Here is a 20878-nt window from a genome sequence, read left to right on the forward strand (position 1 = left end):
ACATGTTTAAGGAGTCTGACATCCCCAGGCCCCCTGCCCGAAAAGTTGCAAAAAAAGATCTATTTGTAAGAAAAGAAATTTGTAAAACTCTTATTAAAAGTTTGAAAGTTTATTTTGAGTTGAACGCATTTATTGCAACGTTGTACGATCAAAGCGTTTTTCTTCATGGTATGGAGGACATTCAAACATTTCTTCTTCTGGTTTGACCATATTTTCCCATAATTTAGTATCCTCTGGTCACGGGACACATTTCTGTACATGAACAAGTAGTTTTGAGAGGGTTTTTTTTCCCCCTCTCCTAGAAAGTCAACAAACAATGAGTTTGGCAGAAGAATTGTGTTGCTACAGAGCTGGCAGTGGTTCCTTCCCTGCCAGAATGTCCTTTATGTCTCTGTCAGGAAATCCTTCTTCCATCTTCTCCACCTCTTTCAGGGTATATTCCAAGATAGTCTCCTGCCCCTGAAACTTAAAATAGCCCAGGAAATATTTTTTGTGGAGCAGAAGAGGAAACCAATAGATATCATCCGGCCACATCTCCTTGAAAGGGATCTGGTCCACGTCAAACCACTGAGGGCACATTTCTGCAACGGGAGAGAAACGAAGTACAGCTGGGTCTTGACTTCTGACCACAATTTGGGGGGGGGGAGGATTTCTGTCGTTAAGCAAGGTGGTTGTTAGAGCGAGTCACGCCCAATTTTTGACCTCTTTTTTTTTTTTTTTTTTTTTGCCATGGCTGCTAAGTCAATCACTGCGGTGGTTGAATCATGAGGTTGTTAAGTGAATTTGGCTTCCCTGATTTTGCTTGTTGGAAGATCACAAATGGAGATCATCCCCCTCTCTCTCTCTCTCTCTCTCTCTCTCTCTCTCTCTCACACACACACACACACACACACACCCTCTAGAGGTTGCAACCCTTGTAAAGCTGCAATGATGATGCAATGGAACTTTGGGAAAAGTGCGGAGAAGAGTAAGTAGGACCTAGTTACTAGGATGATTAAAGAATAGAATAGAGTAGAGTAGAGTAGAGTAGAGTAGAGTAGAGTAGAGTAGAGTAGAGTAGAGTAGAGTAGAATAGAATAGAATAGAATAGAATAGAATAAAATTCTTTATTGGCCAAGTGTGATTGGACACAAAAGGAATTTGTCTTGGTGCATACGCTCTCGGAGTACACAAAAGATTATCAAGAATCATAAGGTACAACACTTAATGATAGTCATAGGGTACAAATAAGAATAGAATAGAATAGAAAATAGTATAGAATAGAATAGAACAGAACTGAATTTTTTATTGGCCAAGTGTGATTGGACACACATGGAATTTGTCTTGGTGCATATGCTCTCAGTGTACATAAAAGATACATTCATCAAGAATCATAAGGTACAACACTTAATGATAGTCAAAGGCTTGGAGACTAAACATAGGAAGAACTGTTGCAGGAATTGGATCTGGCTAGTCTAGGGAAAAGAAGGACCGGGGGGGACATGATAGCAGCATTCCAGTATTTGAGGGGCTGTCCCAAAGAACGGGGTATGTGTGTGTGTGTGTGTGTTCTACCTATTCTCCAAAGCATCTGAAGGCAGGACAAGAAGTGACGAATGGAAACTAATCAAGGAGCAACTTGGAATTAAGGAGAAACTTCCTAACAGTGAGGACAATTAAACAGTGGAACAGAAGTTGCCTCCAGAAGTTGTGGGGGCTCCATCACTGGAGCTTTTTAAGAAGAGACTGGACAGCCACTTGTCTAAATGGAATAGGGTCTCCTGCTTAAGCAAGAGATTGGACTAGAAGATCTCCCGGGTGCCTTCCAGCTCTATTCTGATCGATTGAACCCTGCCAGTGTGATACTCACAGACTACAAACAAAACCCACAGTGTCAGCTTGGATCATATGATGATGGATGGAGGTCAGCTTGACTGTGCTGACCAGATCTTGCAGGCTTCCCTAACTCTGTTATCGCTCCCGCCCGGTTTCCTACCGTCACTTTCGGTGGGGTCTCCGTGGAAACTGTCGGCGCGAAAGATATGGACTTCCATCAGCTCCGCGTTGCCTACAAACTCAAAGGTAATCAGGCCCATTTTCTGTAAGGTGTCCACGGTCAAACTGCTCTCTTCCTGAAGCTCCCTGAAAGTAAGAGAATAAGAGAATCTGCAAAACTGGAGATTTTGGTTCATAGGTTCCTTCTCAACTCTGGGCGTTTTCCTCAGTGTTGGTCCTAGCTCTGCATTCCTGCATTTTAAACCGTTTCCTTTGGAAGGACAACAGGATAAGGGTGACCTACTTTTAATACAGATAGCTCTCGACTTAGGACCATTCACTTAGTGACTGCTCAAAATTATGACGCCACTAAAAAAAACTGACTTGCTTAACAATGGAAATTCTGGTCCCAATTGGAAGCAAATATTGTTGAGTTTAATGAATCTTAAATATGGATGGAATCCAAGCAGTCTTTTAATAATCATATAGTGTTGGTCCATGCCTGCTGTTCATTGGTGAAATATTCTTGTTTGTCACGGCTGTGAAGCCCAGGGCAGTACGACTGCATCTGATCTCTGTCATCTTTCTTTCTTTCTTTCTTTCTTTCTTTCTCTTTCTTTCTTTCTTTCTTTCTTTCTCTCTCTCTCTCTCTTTCTTTTTTTCCTTTCCTTTCTTTCTTTTTTTCTTTCTTTCTTTCTTTTTCCTTCCTTCCTCTCTTTCTCTTTCTTTCTTTTGCTTTCTCTCTTTCTTTTTCCTTTCTCCGTCAAACAAAAATAACAAATTCGAGCGAACAAAATGAACAAACTAAAATGTGACAGGGACTTGGGCTTGACACATTAGTGCACTTACGCATGTCATTTTAGGAACCTCTTAAATACGGGGCGAGGTCCACAGAAATCAAGTTAGAACGAAAGGAGTGAAAATCAGTAGCTGAGACAAACTGAATCGGGTGAAATATTCCAGACTTTGACACCACCCAGGGAGCACGTGTAGCTTAAGGGATGCTATGGACGCCGGTGCCTTTTGCTTTGAATTGTGCGTCTATGTTTACTTCTCTTTGTCACATTCTCATCATGCGCTAAATAATAATGGGTGAAATGACTCCCAGGTGACGAAATGCAGTGAATCCGCACCCATTCGTGGCCCCTCCCAAAACATTCCCTGAAGTCATTGCACCAATTTTTAATTTAATAGAGCTCAGCATCTAGATGAGTCCCTCTGCTCAGCCGATGATTGAGTTAAAAAAAACCCAAGTCAAATCAAAAGAAAAGAAAAACACCCTCCATCCAGCATGAATCATCCCAACTCCGTTTGGCCCACAAAGTAGAAGCGGAGCAAGTCACAAGGGCTGCATTGTGCAATTCCAAAATTGCAATCACGAGCCTCTTCCAAAGAATTGGAGAAGACCGGCTGTGGACACATTCGGTTGTCCTCTCACCTTCGGGCCGCCTGCTCCACCGTCTCCCCCAGCTGCACCTTTCCCCCAAAGCCGTTCCAGAGGCCAGCCCCGAAGCCGCGCTTCTTCATGCCCAGCAGGACGCGCTGAGGCTGCATCACCAGCACCAATGTGTACAGCTTAGTCGTCAGCATTCTGCACCCTAAGTCAAGAAGTGGGGAGGGGAAGCATCAAGGGGCAAATCCACAGAAATCCTGCAGGAAGCTCCGGCAGAGGGCAGAGGTTGCTGGTGCTGTGTGTTGCAAGTGGGATAGTACATGGCCAAAAAAGACAATCTGGAAACAGCACTGGAAAAAGGCAGGCGTCTGGAGCATCTTTAAATGCTCCAATATATTCTGCTTCATCCAAGTGCAACATGCTGGGGAGGGAGGGAGGGAGGAAGGAAGGAAAGGTAAAATGAGAGAGTTAAAGGAAGGAGAGTGTGAAAGGGAGGGAGGGAGGGAAAGAAAGGAAGAAAAAAAGCGATAAAGGAAGGAGAATGTGAAAGATGGAGGGAGGGAGAGAGGGAGGGAAGGAAGGAAGGAGGTAAAAGATAAAGGAAGGAATGTGTGAAAGGGAGGGAGGGAGGGAAAGAGGAAAGGAAGGAAGGAGAAAGAAAAAATGAGAGTGATAAAGGAAGGAGAGTGTGAAAGATGAAAGGAGGGAGGGAAGGAATTTGGTAGTACAGTGGTTTAAAGCACCCTATTATTAACACAGCTGCCTGCAATTACTGCAGGTTCGAATCTTACCAGGCTCAAGATTGACTCAGCCTCCCATCCTTTCTAAGGTCCATGAACAGTGGACTAAAGCACTGTTATTAACATCTGCTGCCTGCAATTACTGCAAGTTCAAATCTCACCAGGCTCAAGGTTGACTCAGCCTTCCATCCTTTCTAAGGTAGGTAAATTGAGGACCCAGTTTGTGGGGGCAATAAGCTGACTTTGTATAAATATACAAAAGGATGAAGGCTATTGCTTAACACACTGTAAGCCGCCCTGAGTCTCCGGAGAAGGGCGGCATATAAATCAAATTAAAATAATAATTATTATAATTTTAAAAAAACTTAAAAAAAAAACAACAACGATGCAGAAAGATGCAAAGGGCAACAACCATGATGCAAAAACCCTGCACAGAAGCTAGCAAAGCCCTGGATCTTCTCTGCTAACAAAATAGGGGGGGAAGGAAGGAGACCCAGCCCACGCCCAGCACAGAGGCGACCCTCCCCAACGCGATCCAGGCAAACCTGAAAAGGAACGAAGCGCGTCTCAGGTGCAATTAAAAACAAGCCAACCACGTGCAGGGCAACGGAACGTAGGAGACGGAGCGGCGTTTCCGGGGGGGGGGATGATTGTGGGCGACGGACGCGGTGCAACCCGAAAAGTGTCCCCCCAGATCCCGGAAGTGGCGGGAGAAACCATGAGCCGGTGAGTGGCATTGAAGGCAACCCCCCCCACCCCCAATTCCTGCGCCCATGGCTCGAGGCTGGGGGGGGCGGGGGTCTCCCGAATTGAGGCTTGCCGAGGAGATTCCCACGCCCCTTGTCCTTGGGGAAAGGCCGAGAAGATGCCTTTTCATCACGGTGGTTTCGTTTTCAGCTCTTCCTCTTGTCTGCCCGGGTCGTTTCCCTAGAGCGTCACTCTGGGGGGGGGATTGTGGGAGTTGAAACCCAGACATGGGGAAAAAGAATGGCTGTCTGGGGAATTCTGGGAGTTGAAGTTGCTGAGATTGAGAAACGCTGGTCCAGAAGATAACAGCATCTTTCTTTCTTTCTTTCTTTCTTTCTTTCTTTCTTTCTTTCTTTCTTTCTTTCTTTCTTTCTTTCTCTCTCTCTTCCTCTCTTCCTCCCTCCTTCCCATCCCTACCTTCATCTCTCTCTTCCTTCCTCTTTTTTCCTCCCTCCCTCCCTCCCTCCCTTTCTTCCTCCCTCCCTCCCTCCCTTCATCTTTTTTCCTCCCTCCCTCTCCCCTTCATTCCTTTCCTTTTCCTTCCTTCCTTCTTTCTTTCTCTCTTCCTCTCTTCCTTCCTCTTTTTTCCTCCCTCCCTCTTCCTTTTCTTTCCTTTTCCTTCCTTCCTCTCTTCCTCCCTCCTTCCCTTCCCTACCTTCGTCTCTCCCTTCCTCTTCCTTCCTTCCTTCCTTCCTTCCTTCCTTCCTTCCTTCCTTCCTTCCTTCCTTCCTTTCTTCCTTCCTTCCCTCCCTCCCTCCCTCCCTCCCTCCCTCCCTCCTTTCATCGAACCATCCATCCATCCTGCTCTTTTTATACCTGTTGCTAATTTTCAGCAATCCCACTGGTTTTTCCCCCTTGCAGACATCGGATGCTGCCCACCATTTTACTCCAGATCCAGAAAATCCACACAACGGGACCACACCTGAAATCCAAAACCGGGGCAGAGCATCGCTGGCTGGAGAGACATTTCCGAGATCCATTTGTGAAGAGAGCCAAAAAGAGGAACTATCGTTGCCGAAGTGCCTTTAAATTGCTGGAGATCGATGATAAACACCACCTCTTTCGGCCTGGGCTGCATGTCCTCGACTGTGGGACGGCCCCTGGAGCCTGGGCTCAGGTGGCCGTTGAAAGGGTTAATGCCACAGGATCTGGTGAGTGGACGCCTAAGGCTGCTGCGTCTGGTTTGCAACCTGTTCTAAGACAGCCATACTGTGGTTTGGTTAGCTTGGGATCGTGTCACCTGAACCCCCTGTAGTTTTACTTTTTGTCTCAATCATGGCTTCTGATCCATCATTCTTCACTGCAAGGGCATATGGGCAGAAATATGGATTGGGTGGAGAAAGAGGGACTGGTCCAAAGTCACCCAGTTGGCTTTCATGATTAAAGAGGAACTAGAACTCACTGTCTCCTGGTGATTGGTGCCAAAGTCACCCAGCTGGCTTTCATGACAATATGGCGGAACTAGAACTCACCATTTCCTGGTGATTGGCAGTGAAGTCACCCAGCTGGTTTTCATTCTTAAGGCAGAACTAGAACTCACAGTCTCCTGGTTTGTAGCCCAGTGCCTTAACCATTACACCAATCTGGTTTTTAGTTCCGTATCCATCCCTTTGCTTTAAAGTTCTGTATGGCTTCCCATTTTTCAATTCTAATTTTTGATTTAATGCCGATAAAAGGTTCATTCCACTGAACTTCCCTAAATAACTTTCTGACATAACTCCATCCTAACTGCCTTTTTGCTCTTTACATTTTAAAATCACTTCCTTGTTATGTTTGGAATTTTGTTTCTCTTTTCTTCTGCTTTTGCAAAACCTCACATTTTTCTTAGCCTGAGTTCTTATTTCCAACTATAACCGTAGCCAGTGCTAGAATAGAATGGTCTGTATGGCACTTACCACAGTTCATTTAGTGCAGTGTTTCTCAACCTTGGAAGCTTGAAGATGGATGGACTTCAACTCCCAGAATCCCCCAGCCAGCAGTGCTGGCAAATTGTAAAATGGAGCAAAGTTCACTTAACAAATGTCTCACTTAGCGACAGAAATGTCATTGTCGTAAGTCAAAGACTGCCTGTATTATCTACCAGCTTTGTCCCTCTTAGGATCTACTTTTGGCCTCTCGGGGGAAAAAAAAGTTACATATTTTATGATTATAATGACATCACCACAACCCCAAACTGGGAAGGGGCCTGTCTTAGTTGTCAATAAACCCAGAGATCATAATTTTAAAAAGAGGAAGCAAAATGCCTTGTTTGTTTTTGCAAATCTTACCTGTTTTATGGCATTTTGAGCAAATTAAATCAACACGCAGCTTTGATTAGGAAGCAGCTGGAATATTTCACATTTTCAGTTTTTTTTTTCCATTCCTTTTTCCTCTGCTTTATGGGAGTGGGATGGTGAGGGAGGGAGATGCCTCAGACTTCATAATGTATCATAAAGTGTGATTGTTTTAGATCTGCCTATTTATATTAATCTCCTTCTATCCAATAAATATTGCCAAGCATGGTTTTTCCCCCTCCCAAGTATTGACGGTACATGGCTAGAGAAATTCTTCCCTCCATTTGAATATGCAATTTCTTATCTCTAGGCTTCATTTTAATATCGTGGGTTTTCCCTCTGGGAAATGATAGCGAGAGGAGTCTCGAAAAGCCTCAATTTAATTAATTAATGTCAGGCAAAAGTGCCCTGACAGCAGAAAACGTTACTGTTGGCTAACTCTGGAGTGGTTTGACGACAGTACAAGACAGTGATTGATGATGAAGATTTCTGAATTATTGATCCTTACAGAAAGCCTTGCTCATAAAAAAAAAAAAAAAAACAAATCCTGCTGGTTAGGAAGGTGCTAAAAATAAAATGATAGAATTGATTAAGAGGCTGCCCGTGGGTGACTTTCGGTAATTTTTTTTTAAAAAAATGCCACGGGTAGGGAATGCAAAGTGGATTTCCTATTTTCCTTGCCAGCCCTGCGCATAGAGAGAAGCTCTGTTTTGGACAAAGTTCACAGATTTTGCTAAGTCATAAGGTGGCTTATTGAGTTCTGCTTTTTGATAAACTCTGGTTTATTGGCTCAGTGCATGTGTGAACCATCCAACTGTGGCTTGTACAATATACATAGCTAAGTCCCAAAGGTGCTTTTCAAGAGGCAGCTGGACTTCCTTGCATTTTTTTTTTCCTTGAAAATGTTTTGCTTCTCATCCAAAAAACCTCTTCAGTTCAGCTTCTTGGATGAGAAGTGAAATGTTTTCAAGAAGAAGAAAAAACACCAATAAAATCCAGTTGCATTTGGAAAAACACCTTTGAGAACAAACATGACTTGGATGATTGAGAATGTCCACAGACACATAACTAACAAAATCTTAGCTTAATGTAGTGTGTAAACTTAGCCAGGAAGGTCACTCAATACTTCTACGTAATAAGTAAGGGAGTAACAGAGGTCTGTGTTATTATCCCTGGGAAGAATACATCTGTTCTGCCCTACTCACGCTTTACGGCTTGAACAATCAGTAAGTAGATCATTGACTGCTTGGCATTTCATCGTTTCTAGAAACTGGGAAACAGCTTTCTGTTAAAAAGTAAGAATCTGCTTATGCAGAGCCTTTTTTAAAAAAGATTTATTAACGTAGCATTACTTCTGGGTTTTAGTGTACGTTAAGGTTCCCTCAAGCCACCGTTACAATGACCGGTGGATTAGTAGATGTATCGGTCTTGTTCACTTGATAATTCAGGGAGTGCGGGTGTCTTTAAAAGCAATTATGGGCCTCACTTGCCCCATAAATTTGCCTATCGGTGGCTATTATGTGATTTCTAGTATCCCAGGCAATATGTCATTATACAACAGCTCCTGGAGGAGGACCCTCTAGTGAATGATTTTATCTTTATGTCCTGGTGCTCTTTTCCTCATAAAAATGTCAGAATGTACTTGCCCTTGTATTGGTCATCAGTGTACTGGCAGTTAAAAAAAAAAGGTGGGGAGGGGGAAACCGCCCAGGAATATTGTTTTCTTCCTGGAATTCTGACTAAGCATCACGAGTGTCTTTTTGTGAGTGTTGATATCGTAATGAAATGTGAGAATAACCTTGGGGGGAGAAAGGGAAGAAATGCTGCCTAGAAGAAACATTTTTTTTTAATTTGATTTATATGTCGCCCTTCTCCGGAGACTCAGGGCGGCTTAAAATGCGCTAAGCAATAGCCTTCATCCTTTTGTGTATTTATACAAAGTCAGCTTATTGCCCCCACAAACTGGGTCCTCAATTTACCTACCTTAGAAAGGATGGAAGGCTGAGTCAACCTTGAGCCTGGGGAGATTCGAACCTGCAGTAATTGCAGGCAGCTGGTCTTAATAACAGGGTGCTTTAGACCACTGTACTACCAAGGCTAAGATAAGAGAGGCAGGAGCCCCCAGTTGCTTAACTGTCAGAGGAAAAAAACTTGGGAAGGATCCATCCTAATTGATTGGGGAAGTTTGTACTTTCAGATCTAAAAAGAGTCTGTCGACATAGCCTTTAAAATAAAGTAGAATTAGCTTGTCTAGTCGTGTTTCTGTCTCGTTCATCTGGGTGGACCGACTAATATTTGGCACCGAGGTGTCAGAAGGAGCACCGTTTTCTTAACGTTTTCTCTCTTTTAACAGTTCTTCTTAGAACAGTTCTTCCGCCCGCAGAGGAAAAATCCGAATACCGTTTGCCTCAAACGCCAAACATTATCTCCAAATTGACTTACGCGGGTCACGTTCGTTTAATGAGTTGATATCCAGTAGAAAATCAGAAAATGGGGGCTAACTGAGTAAATCTGAGGTCTCCGAAATTGACAACTTTAAGACTTGTGGACTATAACTCCCTCAATTCCCCCAGCCAGCCATGTTGGCTGGGGAATTCTGGGCATTGAAGTCCACAAGTCTTCAAAGTTGCTAAGTTTGGACAGTTGTAAACTGTGGATGAGTTAACTAGCTAAAGACTCCGGGGTTTCTTTAAAGACCGATAAATGTATTGTAATCTGCTTTTTTTTGTGTCCTCTAGACCCGAAACAACCTGTTGGCTTTGTCCTCGGAGTTGATCTTCTTCACCTGTTCCCTCTGGAAGGAGTGGTTTTTCTCCCTCACGCCGATATCACGGATCAGGGCACCCAAGAGGAGATCCAAACCCTTCTCCCGAAAGGAAAAGTGGACATTATCCTAAGCGACATGGCACCGAACGCAACCGGCATCCGGGAACTCGATCATCAAAAGTTGATTCACCTCTGCCTGTCCCTTCTGGATCTGGCCAGAGGCATTTTGCAGCCAGGAGGGATCCTGCTGTGCAAATTCTGGGATGGCAAGGAGAGCCACCTCCTCCGAAGCCGGCTGTTGCAAGACTTCCAGGAAGTGAAGACCCTAAAACCTCAAGCGAGCAGGAAAGAATCGGCCGAGACTTTTTTCTTAGCGAAAACCTACCAAGGCGTGTCAAATGTGCAGCAAAATAACTTTGAGTAACTCCATGCATTCTGTGGAGCATCACTTAGGATTAAAGCACCAGACACGATTGCAACAATAGGTTGAATTTTCTGTTTGCGGGGTAGTGAATTACAGATTGAAACTTTGCAGGCTGGTGGAGAAGTGGGGTCCTTGGTGCTCTCTGAGCTTGATGGTTTTCCTGCAGACATTTCATGACCCAACTAGGGAACATCATCAGTGCAAGCGTCACTCCGTTCTGGCACTGATGCTGTTCCCTAGTTTGGTCATGAAACGTCTATGAGAAAACCACCAAGCTCAGAGAGAATCAAGGGCCCTTGAGCTACAAATATTCCCTAAACGCTGGAGAAGTTTGTGTACAGTGTTAATTATATGTTGTATAAATAAATAACCAATAGGACAAAATACAACCTCTCTGTTGTGTCCATTCAGGAAGAAACTGTTGTACGACTTCATTCCCAGATTAAGACACCTGGAGCCTCTCTCTAGCAACAGCTTCCGACAAAACCTTGCATGGAAAAAGATTATTTATTTATTGAAACGCAGCCTCTCCTCTTGAAAGAACTCCCAGGGCAACTTACGATCCATACACCAGCATAGCCTCAATGTAAAGCAGTATAAAATCACACAGAAACATTATGTAAACAAGGTAAAACAATGTAGCAATAATGCAAAACAATACAAATGGTGTAAAAACAGTGTAAAACAGTGTAAAACAATGTAATACAATGCAAATAGTATAAAACAATCTAAAACTAAATGTAAAAATACAAATAGCATAAAAACAGTGTAAAACTGTAAAATAAGGTAACACAATACAAATAGTATAAAACAATACAAATAGGATAAAACCAGTATAAAATAGTGTAAAACAATGTAATACAATACAAATAGTATAAAACAATCTAAAACTAAATGTAAAACAATACAAATAGTATAAAAACTGTAAAACAATACAAATAGCATAAAAAGTATAAAATAGTGTAAAACAATGTAATACAATACAAATAGTATTTGTAATCTAACAATCTAAACAATCTAAAACTAAAACAATACAAATAGCATAAAAACTGTAAAGCATTGTAAAACAATGTAATACAATGCAAATAGTATAAAACAATCTAAAACTAAATGTAAAAATACAAATAGCATAAAAACAGTGTAAAACTGTAAAAGAAGGTAACAATACAAATAGTATAAAACAATACAAATAGCATAAAAATTGTAAAACAATACAAATAGCATAAAAACAGTAAAATAGTGTAAAACAATGTAATACAATACAAATAGTATAAAACAATCTAAAACTTAATGTAAAACAATACAAATAGCATAAAAATTGTAAAACAATACAAATAGCATAAAAACAGTATAAAATAGTGTAAAACAATTTAATACAATACAAATAGTATAAAACAATCTAAAACTAAAACAATACAAATAGTATAAAAACAATGTAAAAGTGTAAAACAATATAAAAACAATACAAAATTTCATAAAACCGTATAAAAACCATCAGCAATAAAAAAACAAAAACAAAAGCCGAAAAACTCGGCGATGAAAGTTTTAATATTATTTTTCCTCGAAAATAAAGACTTATTTCTCACCCCCCCACCTTTTTTGGGGGGGTGGGAGAAATCCCCTCCTCCGCCAGAAGAGAGCGCCGCGCCTCCTCTTGATTTCTCGCCGCGCCTCTATTCCGAGCACTACGGCCCCCGCCCCCCCCAAAGTCTTCCCAGCAGCTGGGAAGACTTCTCGCCCGAGAGGCGGGGGCGAAATCTCGCGGGAGCTGGGCGGCGAACTCTCGCGGCGCCGAGGAAGGAGGGAGGGAAGGCGGGAGAGCGAGCGAGCGAGCGGAGCTGGCCATGGCCGATTGGGGAGGGTGAGTGCGCGCGAGCGAGGCCGAGGGTGGTCACGTGGGTCCCGCGCGGGCGGGGCGGCAGAGGGCGGGCGGGCGGCGACCGGGGCGGAGGGGTCTCGTCTCGTCGCCTCAGGGACCCGGATTTTGGGGAGGGCGGGCGGGTTAACGGGCTTCACCCCCCACCGGCGTCGGTGTTTCCTCGAGCTGGAGAACGAGGCCCGAGACTCATGCCCTCCCCCCCACGGCTTCTTTCTCGGTTGGTGTGCCGAGAGTGCTCCTGGGCATGTACAGAGTGCCCTACCGCCCTTGCAGTCGGAGAGCAGACCACCTTCCCCTGCTATCTTCCCCTCCGCTAGGGAGTCCCAACAGCAGGAGGTTCTGTTCCCATCACCCAAGTTTGCTTGGAGAGACAACCCCGCCGCACACACAACAGACACAACCACACAGGGACCAGTTTGGGCAGAAAAGATAAAACTGGGATGGAGAGAAACGAATAGATCTGATTGCCTTTCGGTTTTGGGTAGCCGGAGTTGGAATGGGGGAGCATAGGAAACTAATGCAAAAAAAAAAAAAAGTTGCATCAAGAGTACTACAAAACCCCTAAACTCCATGCAGGCAAGGGATGATGGGTTTGGAGCCAGGGTCTGAGCTGGGTCCCAGGATGGGGAAGGTGCCCCTGGCTCTGGCCTTTGTGGATCGGTTTCCTCTTCACTGTTGTTCCTTTGCAGGTTGTGTTTTATGATTTTGCTTCTGTGTTGTTGTTTTTTTGCAACACTTGTCTCCTTTTGTTTCCACTTGGGTTGTGTGATTGTTGTTCCAAAACTGGTTAAAACAAAAGTGGAAACAAAAAAGTGTTGCAAAAAAAAAAAAAAAGAGAGAGCCATAAACACAACCTGCATAGGAGCAAGAAAGGAAGCTAACAAAAGTGTAAAAGGAAAAGATTAAAAAAAAAAAAAAAGAAACAGACATTTCTGATTTCTTTTCCAGCAAATGCATTAATGATTACAACATTATTTTTTACTCTGCTGTTACAAAAAACCCTCTTTTTTTCTATTATCAAAACCACAAATCAAAAGTTCGTTTTCCCCCCATTTCATGCAAAAAAATATAAAACATTTCCAGACAGCAGTAAGATTGGAGTTCTTGGTGCCCTCTGAGCTTGATAGTTTTCTTGCAGACGTTTAATGACCCAGCTAAGTAACATCATCAGTGCCAGAAGGGAGTTGGGATTGCAGAGAGGAGGAGGAGGAGGGGGAGGACTGTGGGGGCCTTGGTGCCCTCTGGGCATGGTTGTTTTCTTGCAGATGTTTAATGACCCAACTAGGTAACATCATCAGAGCTAGAAGGGCGTGGGGTTTTATGTAGTGGAGGAGGAGGAGGAGTTGGAGGAGGACTGGAGTCCTTGTTGCTCTCAGCTTCAGTGTTTTCTTGTAGACATTTCATGACCCAACTAGGTAACATCATCCAAACGTGTTCGACTCCATAGTTTAACCCTGAGTTGCAAATATTCTCTTCTTTCGATAGCAATTAAGGTATTTGCCATCTTTTCTCTAATCAAAGATGTCAGAATATTTTTTAAAAGCTCATTTGGAGGGCTACAGTTTGGGGGTGCGATAACTTGAAGTGCGTGAAGGGAAACGTCCTTAATTTTTTTTTTTAAAAAAAACCAATTCTTTTTAATTGCATGAACGGTAGAACTCGGATGCAGATGGAGGAGGCCGAGGCGAACACCACCGTCTTCTCCATCCTGAAGTCGTACAACAACTTCATGTCCCTCTCTATGGAGGAATCGTCTGTCCAAGATGCCCCACCGTCTCCTCCGGGCTCACTCCAGACAAACTACCAGCAAATGATGAAGGTGAGACAGTGTTCCTCAGTGGTCACACTCGGCAAACAAACCAATCACCAGATCCAAGGGTTGGCATCCTGTGGCTCTGGAGCCGCATGTGGCTCTTTCATCCTCTGCTGCAGCTCCCTGTTGCTCAAAATATGCGTCACAACTGCCAATGTGTGACACCTGCCAGCATGGGATTTATTGAGCTTTTCGACCCCCGGTAGGCCAACCATGGATATAATCCAAGAAAGGAAAAGTTTCAGAAGAAAACAAAACATTTAATTCAACTACATAGGCTAGTTTTGTGGCCGCTATGGAAATAGTCAGGCACGGGGAAGGGTTTTGTGGCTCCCGGTGTTTTCTTTTCTGTGGGAAACGGGTCCAAATGGCTCTTTGAGTATTTAAGATTGCTGATCCCTGACCTAATCCAAGCAAGCAAAAATTTAGCAAACTAAATAATGACATATATACCCTGTTTTCCCCAAAATAAGACCTCCCCTGATAATAAGCCCAATCGGGCTTTTGAGTGCATGGCAATAAGGCCAAGCGCTTATTTCAGGGTTCAAAAAAATATGAGACAGGGTCTTATTTTCGGGGAAACATGGTATTATAAGTACAGTGACTTATCAGCTTGCCCAGCCTGGGGTCTGTGCTCAGGCAGCAATTATAGGCTTCTCTCTTTCCCTCTTCTTCCCCTTGACCCCCTGTCTACACTGTGGTTTCCAGTGTGCTAATTTTTATAATTTTACTATGGTTTTTATGCTGTTTTAACTTTGGATCAAGAGCTGCCCGGAGATGGTTATAAGATGGGCAATTGTTTTAAGTAAATAAATTAATTGACTTACGTAGTTGTGATTTGGTCCATATCCAGAAGGACGTGCAAGTTTTACTTTGGAAGTGAACCAACAGAAAAACTAGCTTTTCTGCCCACCAAATATTTTGCCTATCTGAACTAGCTGATGCATCCCTACTGATGCTTATTTTGCTTTTTGCTAAATACACGAAACCAGGTGGAGCAGAGGCCGTAGTAGATTAGGTACCTATATCCCTGGACAGAATATTGTCTACCCCTGGGTAGAGGGATTATTATTATTATTGTTATTATTATTTATTCAATTTATATACCGCCCTTCTCCTAGTGGACTCAGGGCGGTGCACAGCCAAAACTAAAATACATAACAATACAAAATTTAAAATTAATTAAAAGAATTATATACTTTGGCCCGAATTAAAACAGATGGTGGAACTTGCTTGTAAAAGGCTATAGGTTTAACTCTAGGCCCTCCCACCCCACACCCCCTCCAGAGCCGGAGGCATGGAAGCCTTTTTCAACAGTTTCATGGGATTTACTGCTTGGTCTCTTTTTCCCTTTTGGCAACGGATCAGCTGGAAGAGCAGGCCGGGCAAATCCATTCGGGCACGCGGCTTTTGCAGATGGAACGGGAGAAAATGCAGATGGAATTAAGTCACAAAAGGGCTCGGATTGAGCTCGAGAAGGCAGCTAACCTGAACGCCAACAAATTTGAGGTGAGCTGGGGAGCCAGATTAAGGAGCTGGGATTCGGCATGATCTTGGTGCGTTTGTAACCTGGCTTGTTTTGAGTAGTTTGTTCTATCACTTTGGTCTCTATGGTTTGTAATCCACAGTTTACGATTTAGGCCAGTATATAATTATTTAAAAGGGACGCGGAGGCTCAGTGGCTAAGACGCTGAGATATAATAGAACTTAGAAAGTTGAAGGTCTCTACTGTTGATACTGTGTTGTCTAGTGTTGTAAGAGGTGGAAGTATGGGAGGGTTTCTCTTAAAATCCACCACCATTTCTACAGTTTTGAGTGTATTTAGTTTATTGGTTTATTTATTGGTTCGATTTATATGCCGCCCTTCTCCGGAGACTCCGGGCGACTTACAATGCGTTAAGCAATAGCCTTCATACTTTTGTATATACCTGCTTAGTAGGGTTTTCGCCCCCCCCCAAGCAGTTTTTTTTTTTTTTATACAAAGTCAGCTTATTGCCCCCACAATCCGGATCCTCATTTTACCTACCTCGGAAGAATGGAAGGCTGAGTCAACCTTGAGCCTGGTGAGATTTGAACTTGCAGTAATTGCAGGCAGTTGGTGTTACTTAACAGTGCTTTAGTCTGCTGCACCACCAAGGCTCTTGGTGTTCAAGATTGTTTTGGTTGCACCACAAGGCTACTTGTTCAACCCCACTTCTGTATGCAGAATCATCGTCTCAAATGAGACCGATCACTATCCTCACCATGTAGATGGTGAGGATAGAATCAGATCTTCCTTGATGCTCCAGCTTATCATCTTGGGATAAAAAAAAAAAGGCAGAATTGGGATACGGGCATGTTATATCTGGCATCTGTAAAGAGTTGAATTGGCAGCCGGTCGTCGTGGGAATTGCCTCTTCCGAATGTTTTGGGGACCAGAAGCAAAACGACAAGCGTGCATTTTATCTTGGAAAATGCTTCAAAGACGCAGGTGCTTCCCAAGAACGAAACTGAGTCAGCAGAAAAAAAAAACCCCTGCCAAATAGAAGTGGTTTCCAGGTCAAACTTTAATTGAAGGGATTCTGAGAATTATTCTACCTTTTCTCCAACTCCTGCCCAGAGAGCTGAGTCAGTCATGGAGATGCTTAAATTCCTGTTGTGGGGGTGGGGGAAACAGACACCCCTCACCCCTCAAAAGGAAAGGCTATAACCCAGTTTAATTGCCTTGCTTGAGGTGGCATTTTGAGGAGTCCTGTGGAACCTGGGACTGGTTTGCATAATCCTCGTTTAGTATGCAAATCCGTAGCTTGTTTTTACTTTGATTAGCAGAGCAAATCAGCTACACACAGGCTTCCGCCAATCAATGCTAATCGATTCGAGTTGGAAGGAAATAAGGAAATCAGAAATGGAGATCGGGTGGGAGGGAGGGAGAGGCTGACTCTGTAAACCGCTTAGAGAGGGCTGGAAAGCACTGTGAAGTGGGATATAAGTGCTATTGTTAAGTGGGAAGGAAAGGAAGGAAGGAAGGAAGGAAGGAAGGAAGGAAGGAAGGAAGGAAGGGCCATGATGCTGCAGTGGTTAGAATGCAGTACTGCAGGCTACTTCTGTTGACTGCTGGCTGCCTGCAATTTGGCAGTTCGAATCTCACCAGGCTCAAGGTCGACTCGGCCTTCCATTCTTCCGAGGTGGGTCAAATGGGGACCCAGATCATTGGGGGGACAAGAGCCTGACTCCCTAAATTGCTTAGAGAGGGCTGGAAAGCACTGTAAAGCGGTATATAAGTAAAGTCCTTTAATAAAGCGGTATATAAGTAAAGGCTATTGCTATTATCTGTACCAATAAATCAGTATGTTACAGGCAGAGTAACTGAGATGTGCCTTGATAACTTGGATAGCAAACTAGGGAAAATCAATGATTGTGAATCAAGACATTAGGGCCATTCATAGATTATATCTTTCAAGAAAGATTGGCAGGTGAGGACTTTCACAGGTAAAGCAGACGGCGGAGAAGGAGAAACAACAGCATAATTATTCTAATTCTAAAGAATAAAGAATAAAAGAATTGTTCTGATTCTAAAGAGAAAGGAAGCTATTGGAAACCCGAAACTCTCAGATGGAAGGACTTAATCCCGAAATGCAATCTACTCGACTACAAAAAGCAACAGCTTGAACTGAGATTAGAACATTGGGAAACCGAAAACTGAAACGTTCCGTGGGTATTTTTTAAAATTAAAAAAAAAATTTTTTTGGGAAAGATACAGAGGGAAAATTGGCCTAAGTGGTTTAAGATGGTACATTAAAAAAAAGGGGGGAAATGGAAAAGAGAGCTTTCGCTGCCCAAGAACAAGCATTACGCGCGAATGTTATCAAAGGAACAGTGGGGGAAAAAAAAAAGCCTTCAGATGGAAAATGGAAAAGCCGTTGATTGTGGTAAGGGTGAAAGCGGCGGACGGTATAATGGCTAGATGCAGCTCATTTGCATGACAAAGCAAGCCACGATCAGGTTGGAAGGAGGCTACACGGTCTTTCTGTAAAAAAGGGAGCACAGATTGACAATGGCACTCAACAAAAAGCATGGAATCAAGCTTTTGAATATGACCTGAACCAAGATTTTTTTTACAGGATTTTAAAGTTCAGACTGTGGAATATAACACACCAAAACATTGTGGGGATGCTCTCTGAGCTTGGTAAGGGTTTTTTTTTTTTTTTTTTTTTGCAAACGTTTCATGACCCAACTAGGTAACATCATCAGTGCTAGAAGAGAGAGGGGGGTTTCATCATCATGGCACAGATGGTATTATGTAGTTGGGTCATGAAATGCCCGCAAGAAAACAATCAAGCTCAGTGAGCCCAAGGACTCCACAGTCGTCCTCCTTTTCCACTCCACAAACCCCACTCCTTTCTAGCACTGATGATGTTCCCTAGCTGGGTCATGAAACGTCTGCAAGAAAACTACCAAGTTCAGAGAGCACCAAGGACCCCACGCTCCTCTTTCTCCCTTCCTCCTCTTCCTCCCCTCCTCCCCTCCTTTTTTCCTTCTCTCCTTCTCTTCCTCCCCTTCTCCTCCTCTCCTTTTCCTCCCTTCTCCTCCTCCTCCTCCTCCTCTTCCTCCTCTCCTCTCCTCCCCTTCCTCTTCCTCTCCTCTTCCTCTTCCTCCTTCTCTTCCTCTCCTCCTCCTATCCTTTTTTCCTCCTCTCCTTCTCTTCCTCCCCTTCTCCTCCTCTCCTTTTCCTCCCTTCTCCTCCTCCTCCTCCTCCTCTTCCTCCTCTCCTCTCCTCTCCTCTCCTCCCCTTCCTCTTCCTCTCCTCCTCCTCTTCCTCGCCTCCTCCTCCTCCCCTTTCTCTTCCTCTTCTCCACCTCTTCTACTCTACAATCCCCACTCCCTTCTAGCACTGATGATGTTCCCTAGTTGGGTCATGAAACATCCGCAAGAAAACCACCAAGCTCAGAGAGCACCAAGGACCCCACGGCTCAACCCTGAGCTACAAATATTGAGCTCTTCTATTGGTACACCAAACGTTAACTGTCACTGAAAAGAACTTTGACTTATTGACGTAGCCTTTCCGTGATACAGAACTGGTGGTCCTTGACTTATGGCTTGTAGCTTAGCAACCGTTGGAAGTTACGACAGGCCTACCTCGAGGGGTACGTAGACCCTACTTCTGAAGAACCAGCTGTTACTTCCTTTGGTAGTGGTGATATTTTTTTTTCTCCTAAACTTTCTCTCCTCGTCTTCTTTTTCCAGCGGGAAGCTGATCGTAATCAGGATCTCCTTAAGCGCATCAAGCAGTGCCAGGAAAGGGAAACCGAGGCGAAAAATGCCCTTCAGGAACAACTCAAGACCAACAAGACCTTCCAGAAGGACATGGAGGCCCTGAACAAGAAGCTGCAGGAGAAGGAGACCAAACTGACCGAGGCGAACGAAGTGAGGGCCGAGCCGTTGATTTGGTGAAAGTGTCTTTGATTTCATTTTGGAGCCTACAGGGGTGATGGTCCAGATAACTTTTGTGTTGTAGGAGTTAGGTGACAGTTAAAAAACAAAAAAAACACTGAGTGGTCTCTTTTCCTTGAAATGAAGGGCAGCATCTTCTAATGCTTTAAGGCTGGGACAGCAGAAGTTAAGAAGCTGCATCGTTAAGCAATTCCAGAGGGAGAATTCTTGGGGGGCATAAATAAGAATAATTTGACAGTTTGAAATGAGGAGAAATTTTCCTGACAGTGAGAACAATTAACCAGTGGAACGACTTGCCACCAGAGGTTGTGGCTGCTCCAACACTGGAGGTTTTTTAAGAAGAGACTGGACAACCATTTGTCTGGAACGGTATAGGGTTTCCTGCTTGATCGGGGGGTCAGACTAGAAGACCTCCAAGGTCCCTTCCAGCTCAGTCAGTCAGTCAGTCAGTCAGTCTGTCTGTCCGTCCGTCCGTCCATCCATCCATCCATCCATCCATCCATCCATCCATCCATCTATCTATCCCATCTATCCATCCATCCATCTATCCCATCCATCCATCCATCCCATCCATCTATCCCATCCATCCATCCATCCCATTCATCCATCCATCCCATTCATCCATCTATCCCATCCATCCATCCATCCCATCCATCTATCCCATCCATCCATCCATCCCATTCATCCATCCATCTATCTATCCCATCCATCCATCCATCTATCTATCCCATCCATCCATCCATCCATCCATCTATCCCATCCATCCATCCATCTATCCATCCGTCCATCCATCCATCCATCTATCCCATCCACCCATCTTTCCCATCCATCCATCCATCCATCCATCCCATCCATCCATCCATCCATCTATCCCATCCATCTATCCATCCATCCATCTATCCCATCCATCCATCCATCCCATCCATCTATCTATCCCATCCATCCATCCATCCATCCCATCCATCTATCTATCCCATCCATCCATCCATCCATCTAGCTATCCCATCCATCCATCCATCCATCCATCCATCCATCTATCCCATCCATCCATCTATCCCATCCATCCATCCATCCATCTATCCATCCATCCATCCATCCATCCATCTATCCCATCCATCCATCCATCCATCTATCTATCTTATAGCGAGAAGGCCTAAAATTGCAAAGCGAACTCTTCGGTTTCCCGGAGCGACTCCATAATTGCTTTACAAAGGCGAGAAAAGCTGAAAAGGCCGCTTCAGATCTTTTTTTTTTCTAGCCCGCCTGTAATCTAGGTTTGAAAACTGGCTTATCCGGCTCTGTGCCAAACTTAAGGCCGTCACCGTTGCTTATCCGTCGCGGGGAGAGCGTATACAAGCCCTCTTTTGAAAGTGCACGCGGGGAGGAAATATTCATCCATTTGCATCCCTTTGATGGGGTCTTTACTAGATGGAGCAGGC

General features: G+C 43.9%; 3 protein-coding genes across 3 annotated transcripts in view; 2 read left to right on the top strand and 1 right to left on the bottom strand.

Moving 5' to 3' along the window:
* Window positions 1-16: 16 nt before the first annotated feature.
* On the bottom strand, window positions 17-4700 carry NUDT1 (nudix hydrolase 1). The gene is made up of 4 exons (XM_070955076.1): window positions 4653-4700; window positions 3413-3572; window positions 1976-2121; window positions 17-581 (listed from the first exon to the last, which is right to left on the bottom strand). The coding sequence occupies exons 2-4, from the start codon at window positions 3562-3564 to the stop codon at window positions 343-345; spliced, it is 537 nt and encodes a 178-aa protein (XP_070811177.1). The 5' UTR covers window positions 3565-3572; window positions 4653-4700; the 3' UTR covers window positions 17-342.
* A 28-nt stretch (window positions 4701-4728) lies between these two features.
* MRM2 (mitochondrial rRNA methyltransferase 2) lies at window positions 4729-10691 on the top strand. The gene is made up of 3 exons (XM_070955104.1): window positions 4729-4833; window positions 5716-6005; window positions 9866-10691. The coding sequence occupies exons 1-3, from the start codon at window positions 4754-4756 to the stop codon at window positions 10315-10317; spliced, it is 822 nt and encodes a 273-aa protein (XP_070811205.1). The 5' UTR covers window positions 4729-4753; the 3' UTR covers window positions 10318-10691.
* Window positions 10692-12134: 1443 nt separating this feature from the next.
* Window positions 12135-20878, top strand: part of MAD1L1 (mitotic arrest deficient 1 like 1) — a 250357-nt gene continuing 241613 nt past the window's right edge. The window contains 4 exon segments of the mRNA XM_070955353.1: window positions 12135-12178; window positions 13853-14015; window positions 15378-15518; window positions 19233-19412. Of these exon segments, the coding sequence (XP_070811454.1) occupies window positions 12162-12178; window positions 13853-14015; window positions 15378-15518; window positions 19233-19412 (501 nt within the window). The 5' untranslated portion in view covers window positions 12135-12161.

This window comes from Pituophis catenifer, unplaced genomic scaffold, assembly GCF_029215685.1.
Source record: "Pituophis catenifer annectens isolate HBS135680 unplaced genomic scaffold, rPitCat1.0.hap2 SCAF_16, whole genome shotgun sequence".
Taxonomy (NCBI): domain Eukaryota; kingdom Metazoa; phylum Chordata; class Lepidosauria; order Squamata; family Colubridae; genus Pituophis; species Pituophis catenifer.

Bases quoted from the DNA above. Each gene is read 5' to 3' on its own strand.
- NUDT1 (XM_070955076.1), bottom strand. From the start codon at position 3,564: ATGCTGACGACTAAGCTGTACACATTGGTGCTGGTGATGCAGCCTCAG. The intron at 2,122-3,412 runs GTGAGAGGACAA...TCTTACTTTCAG, and splicing joins GTGGAGCAGGCGGCCCGAAG to GGAGCTTCAGGAAGAGAGCA. The intron at 582-1,975 runs GTAGGAAACCGG...CTCCCGTTGCAG, and splicing joins AGACCCCACCGAAAGTGACG to AAATGTGCCCTCAGTGGTTT.
- MRM2 (XM_070955104.1), top strand. From the start codon at position 4,754: ATGATTGTGGGCGACGGACGCGGTGCAACCCGAAAAGTGTCCCCCCAG. The intron at 4,834-5,715 runs GTGAGTGGCATT...TCCCCCTTGCAG, and splicing joins GCGGGAGAAACCATGAGCCG to ACATCGGATGCTGCCCACCA. The intron at 6,006-9,865 runs GTGAGTGGACGC...TGTGTCCTCTAG, and splicing joins GGTTAATGCCACAGGATCTG to ACCCGAAACAACCTGTTGGC.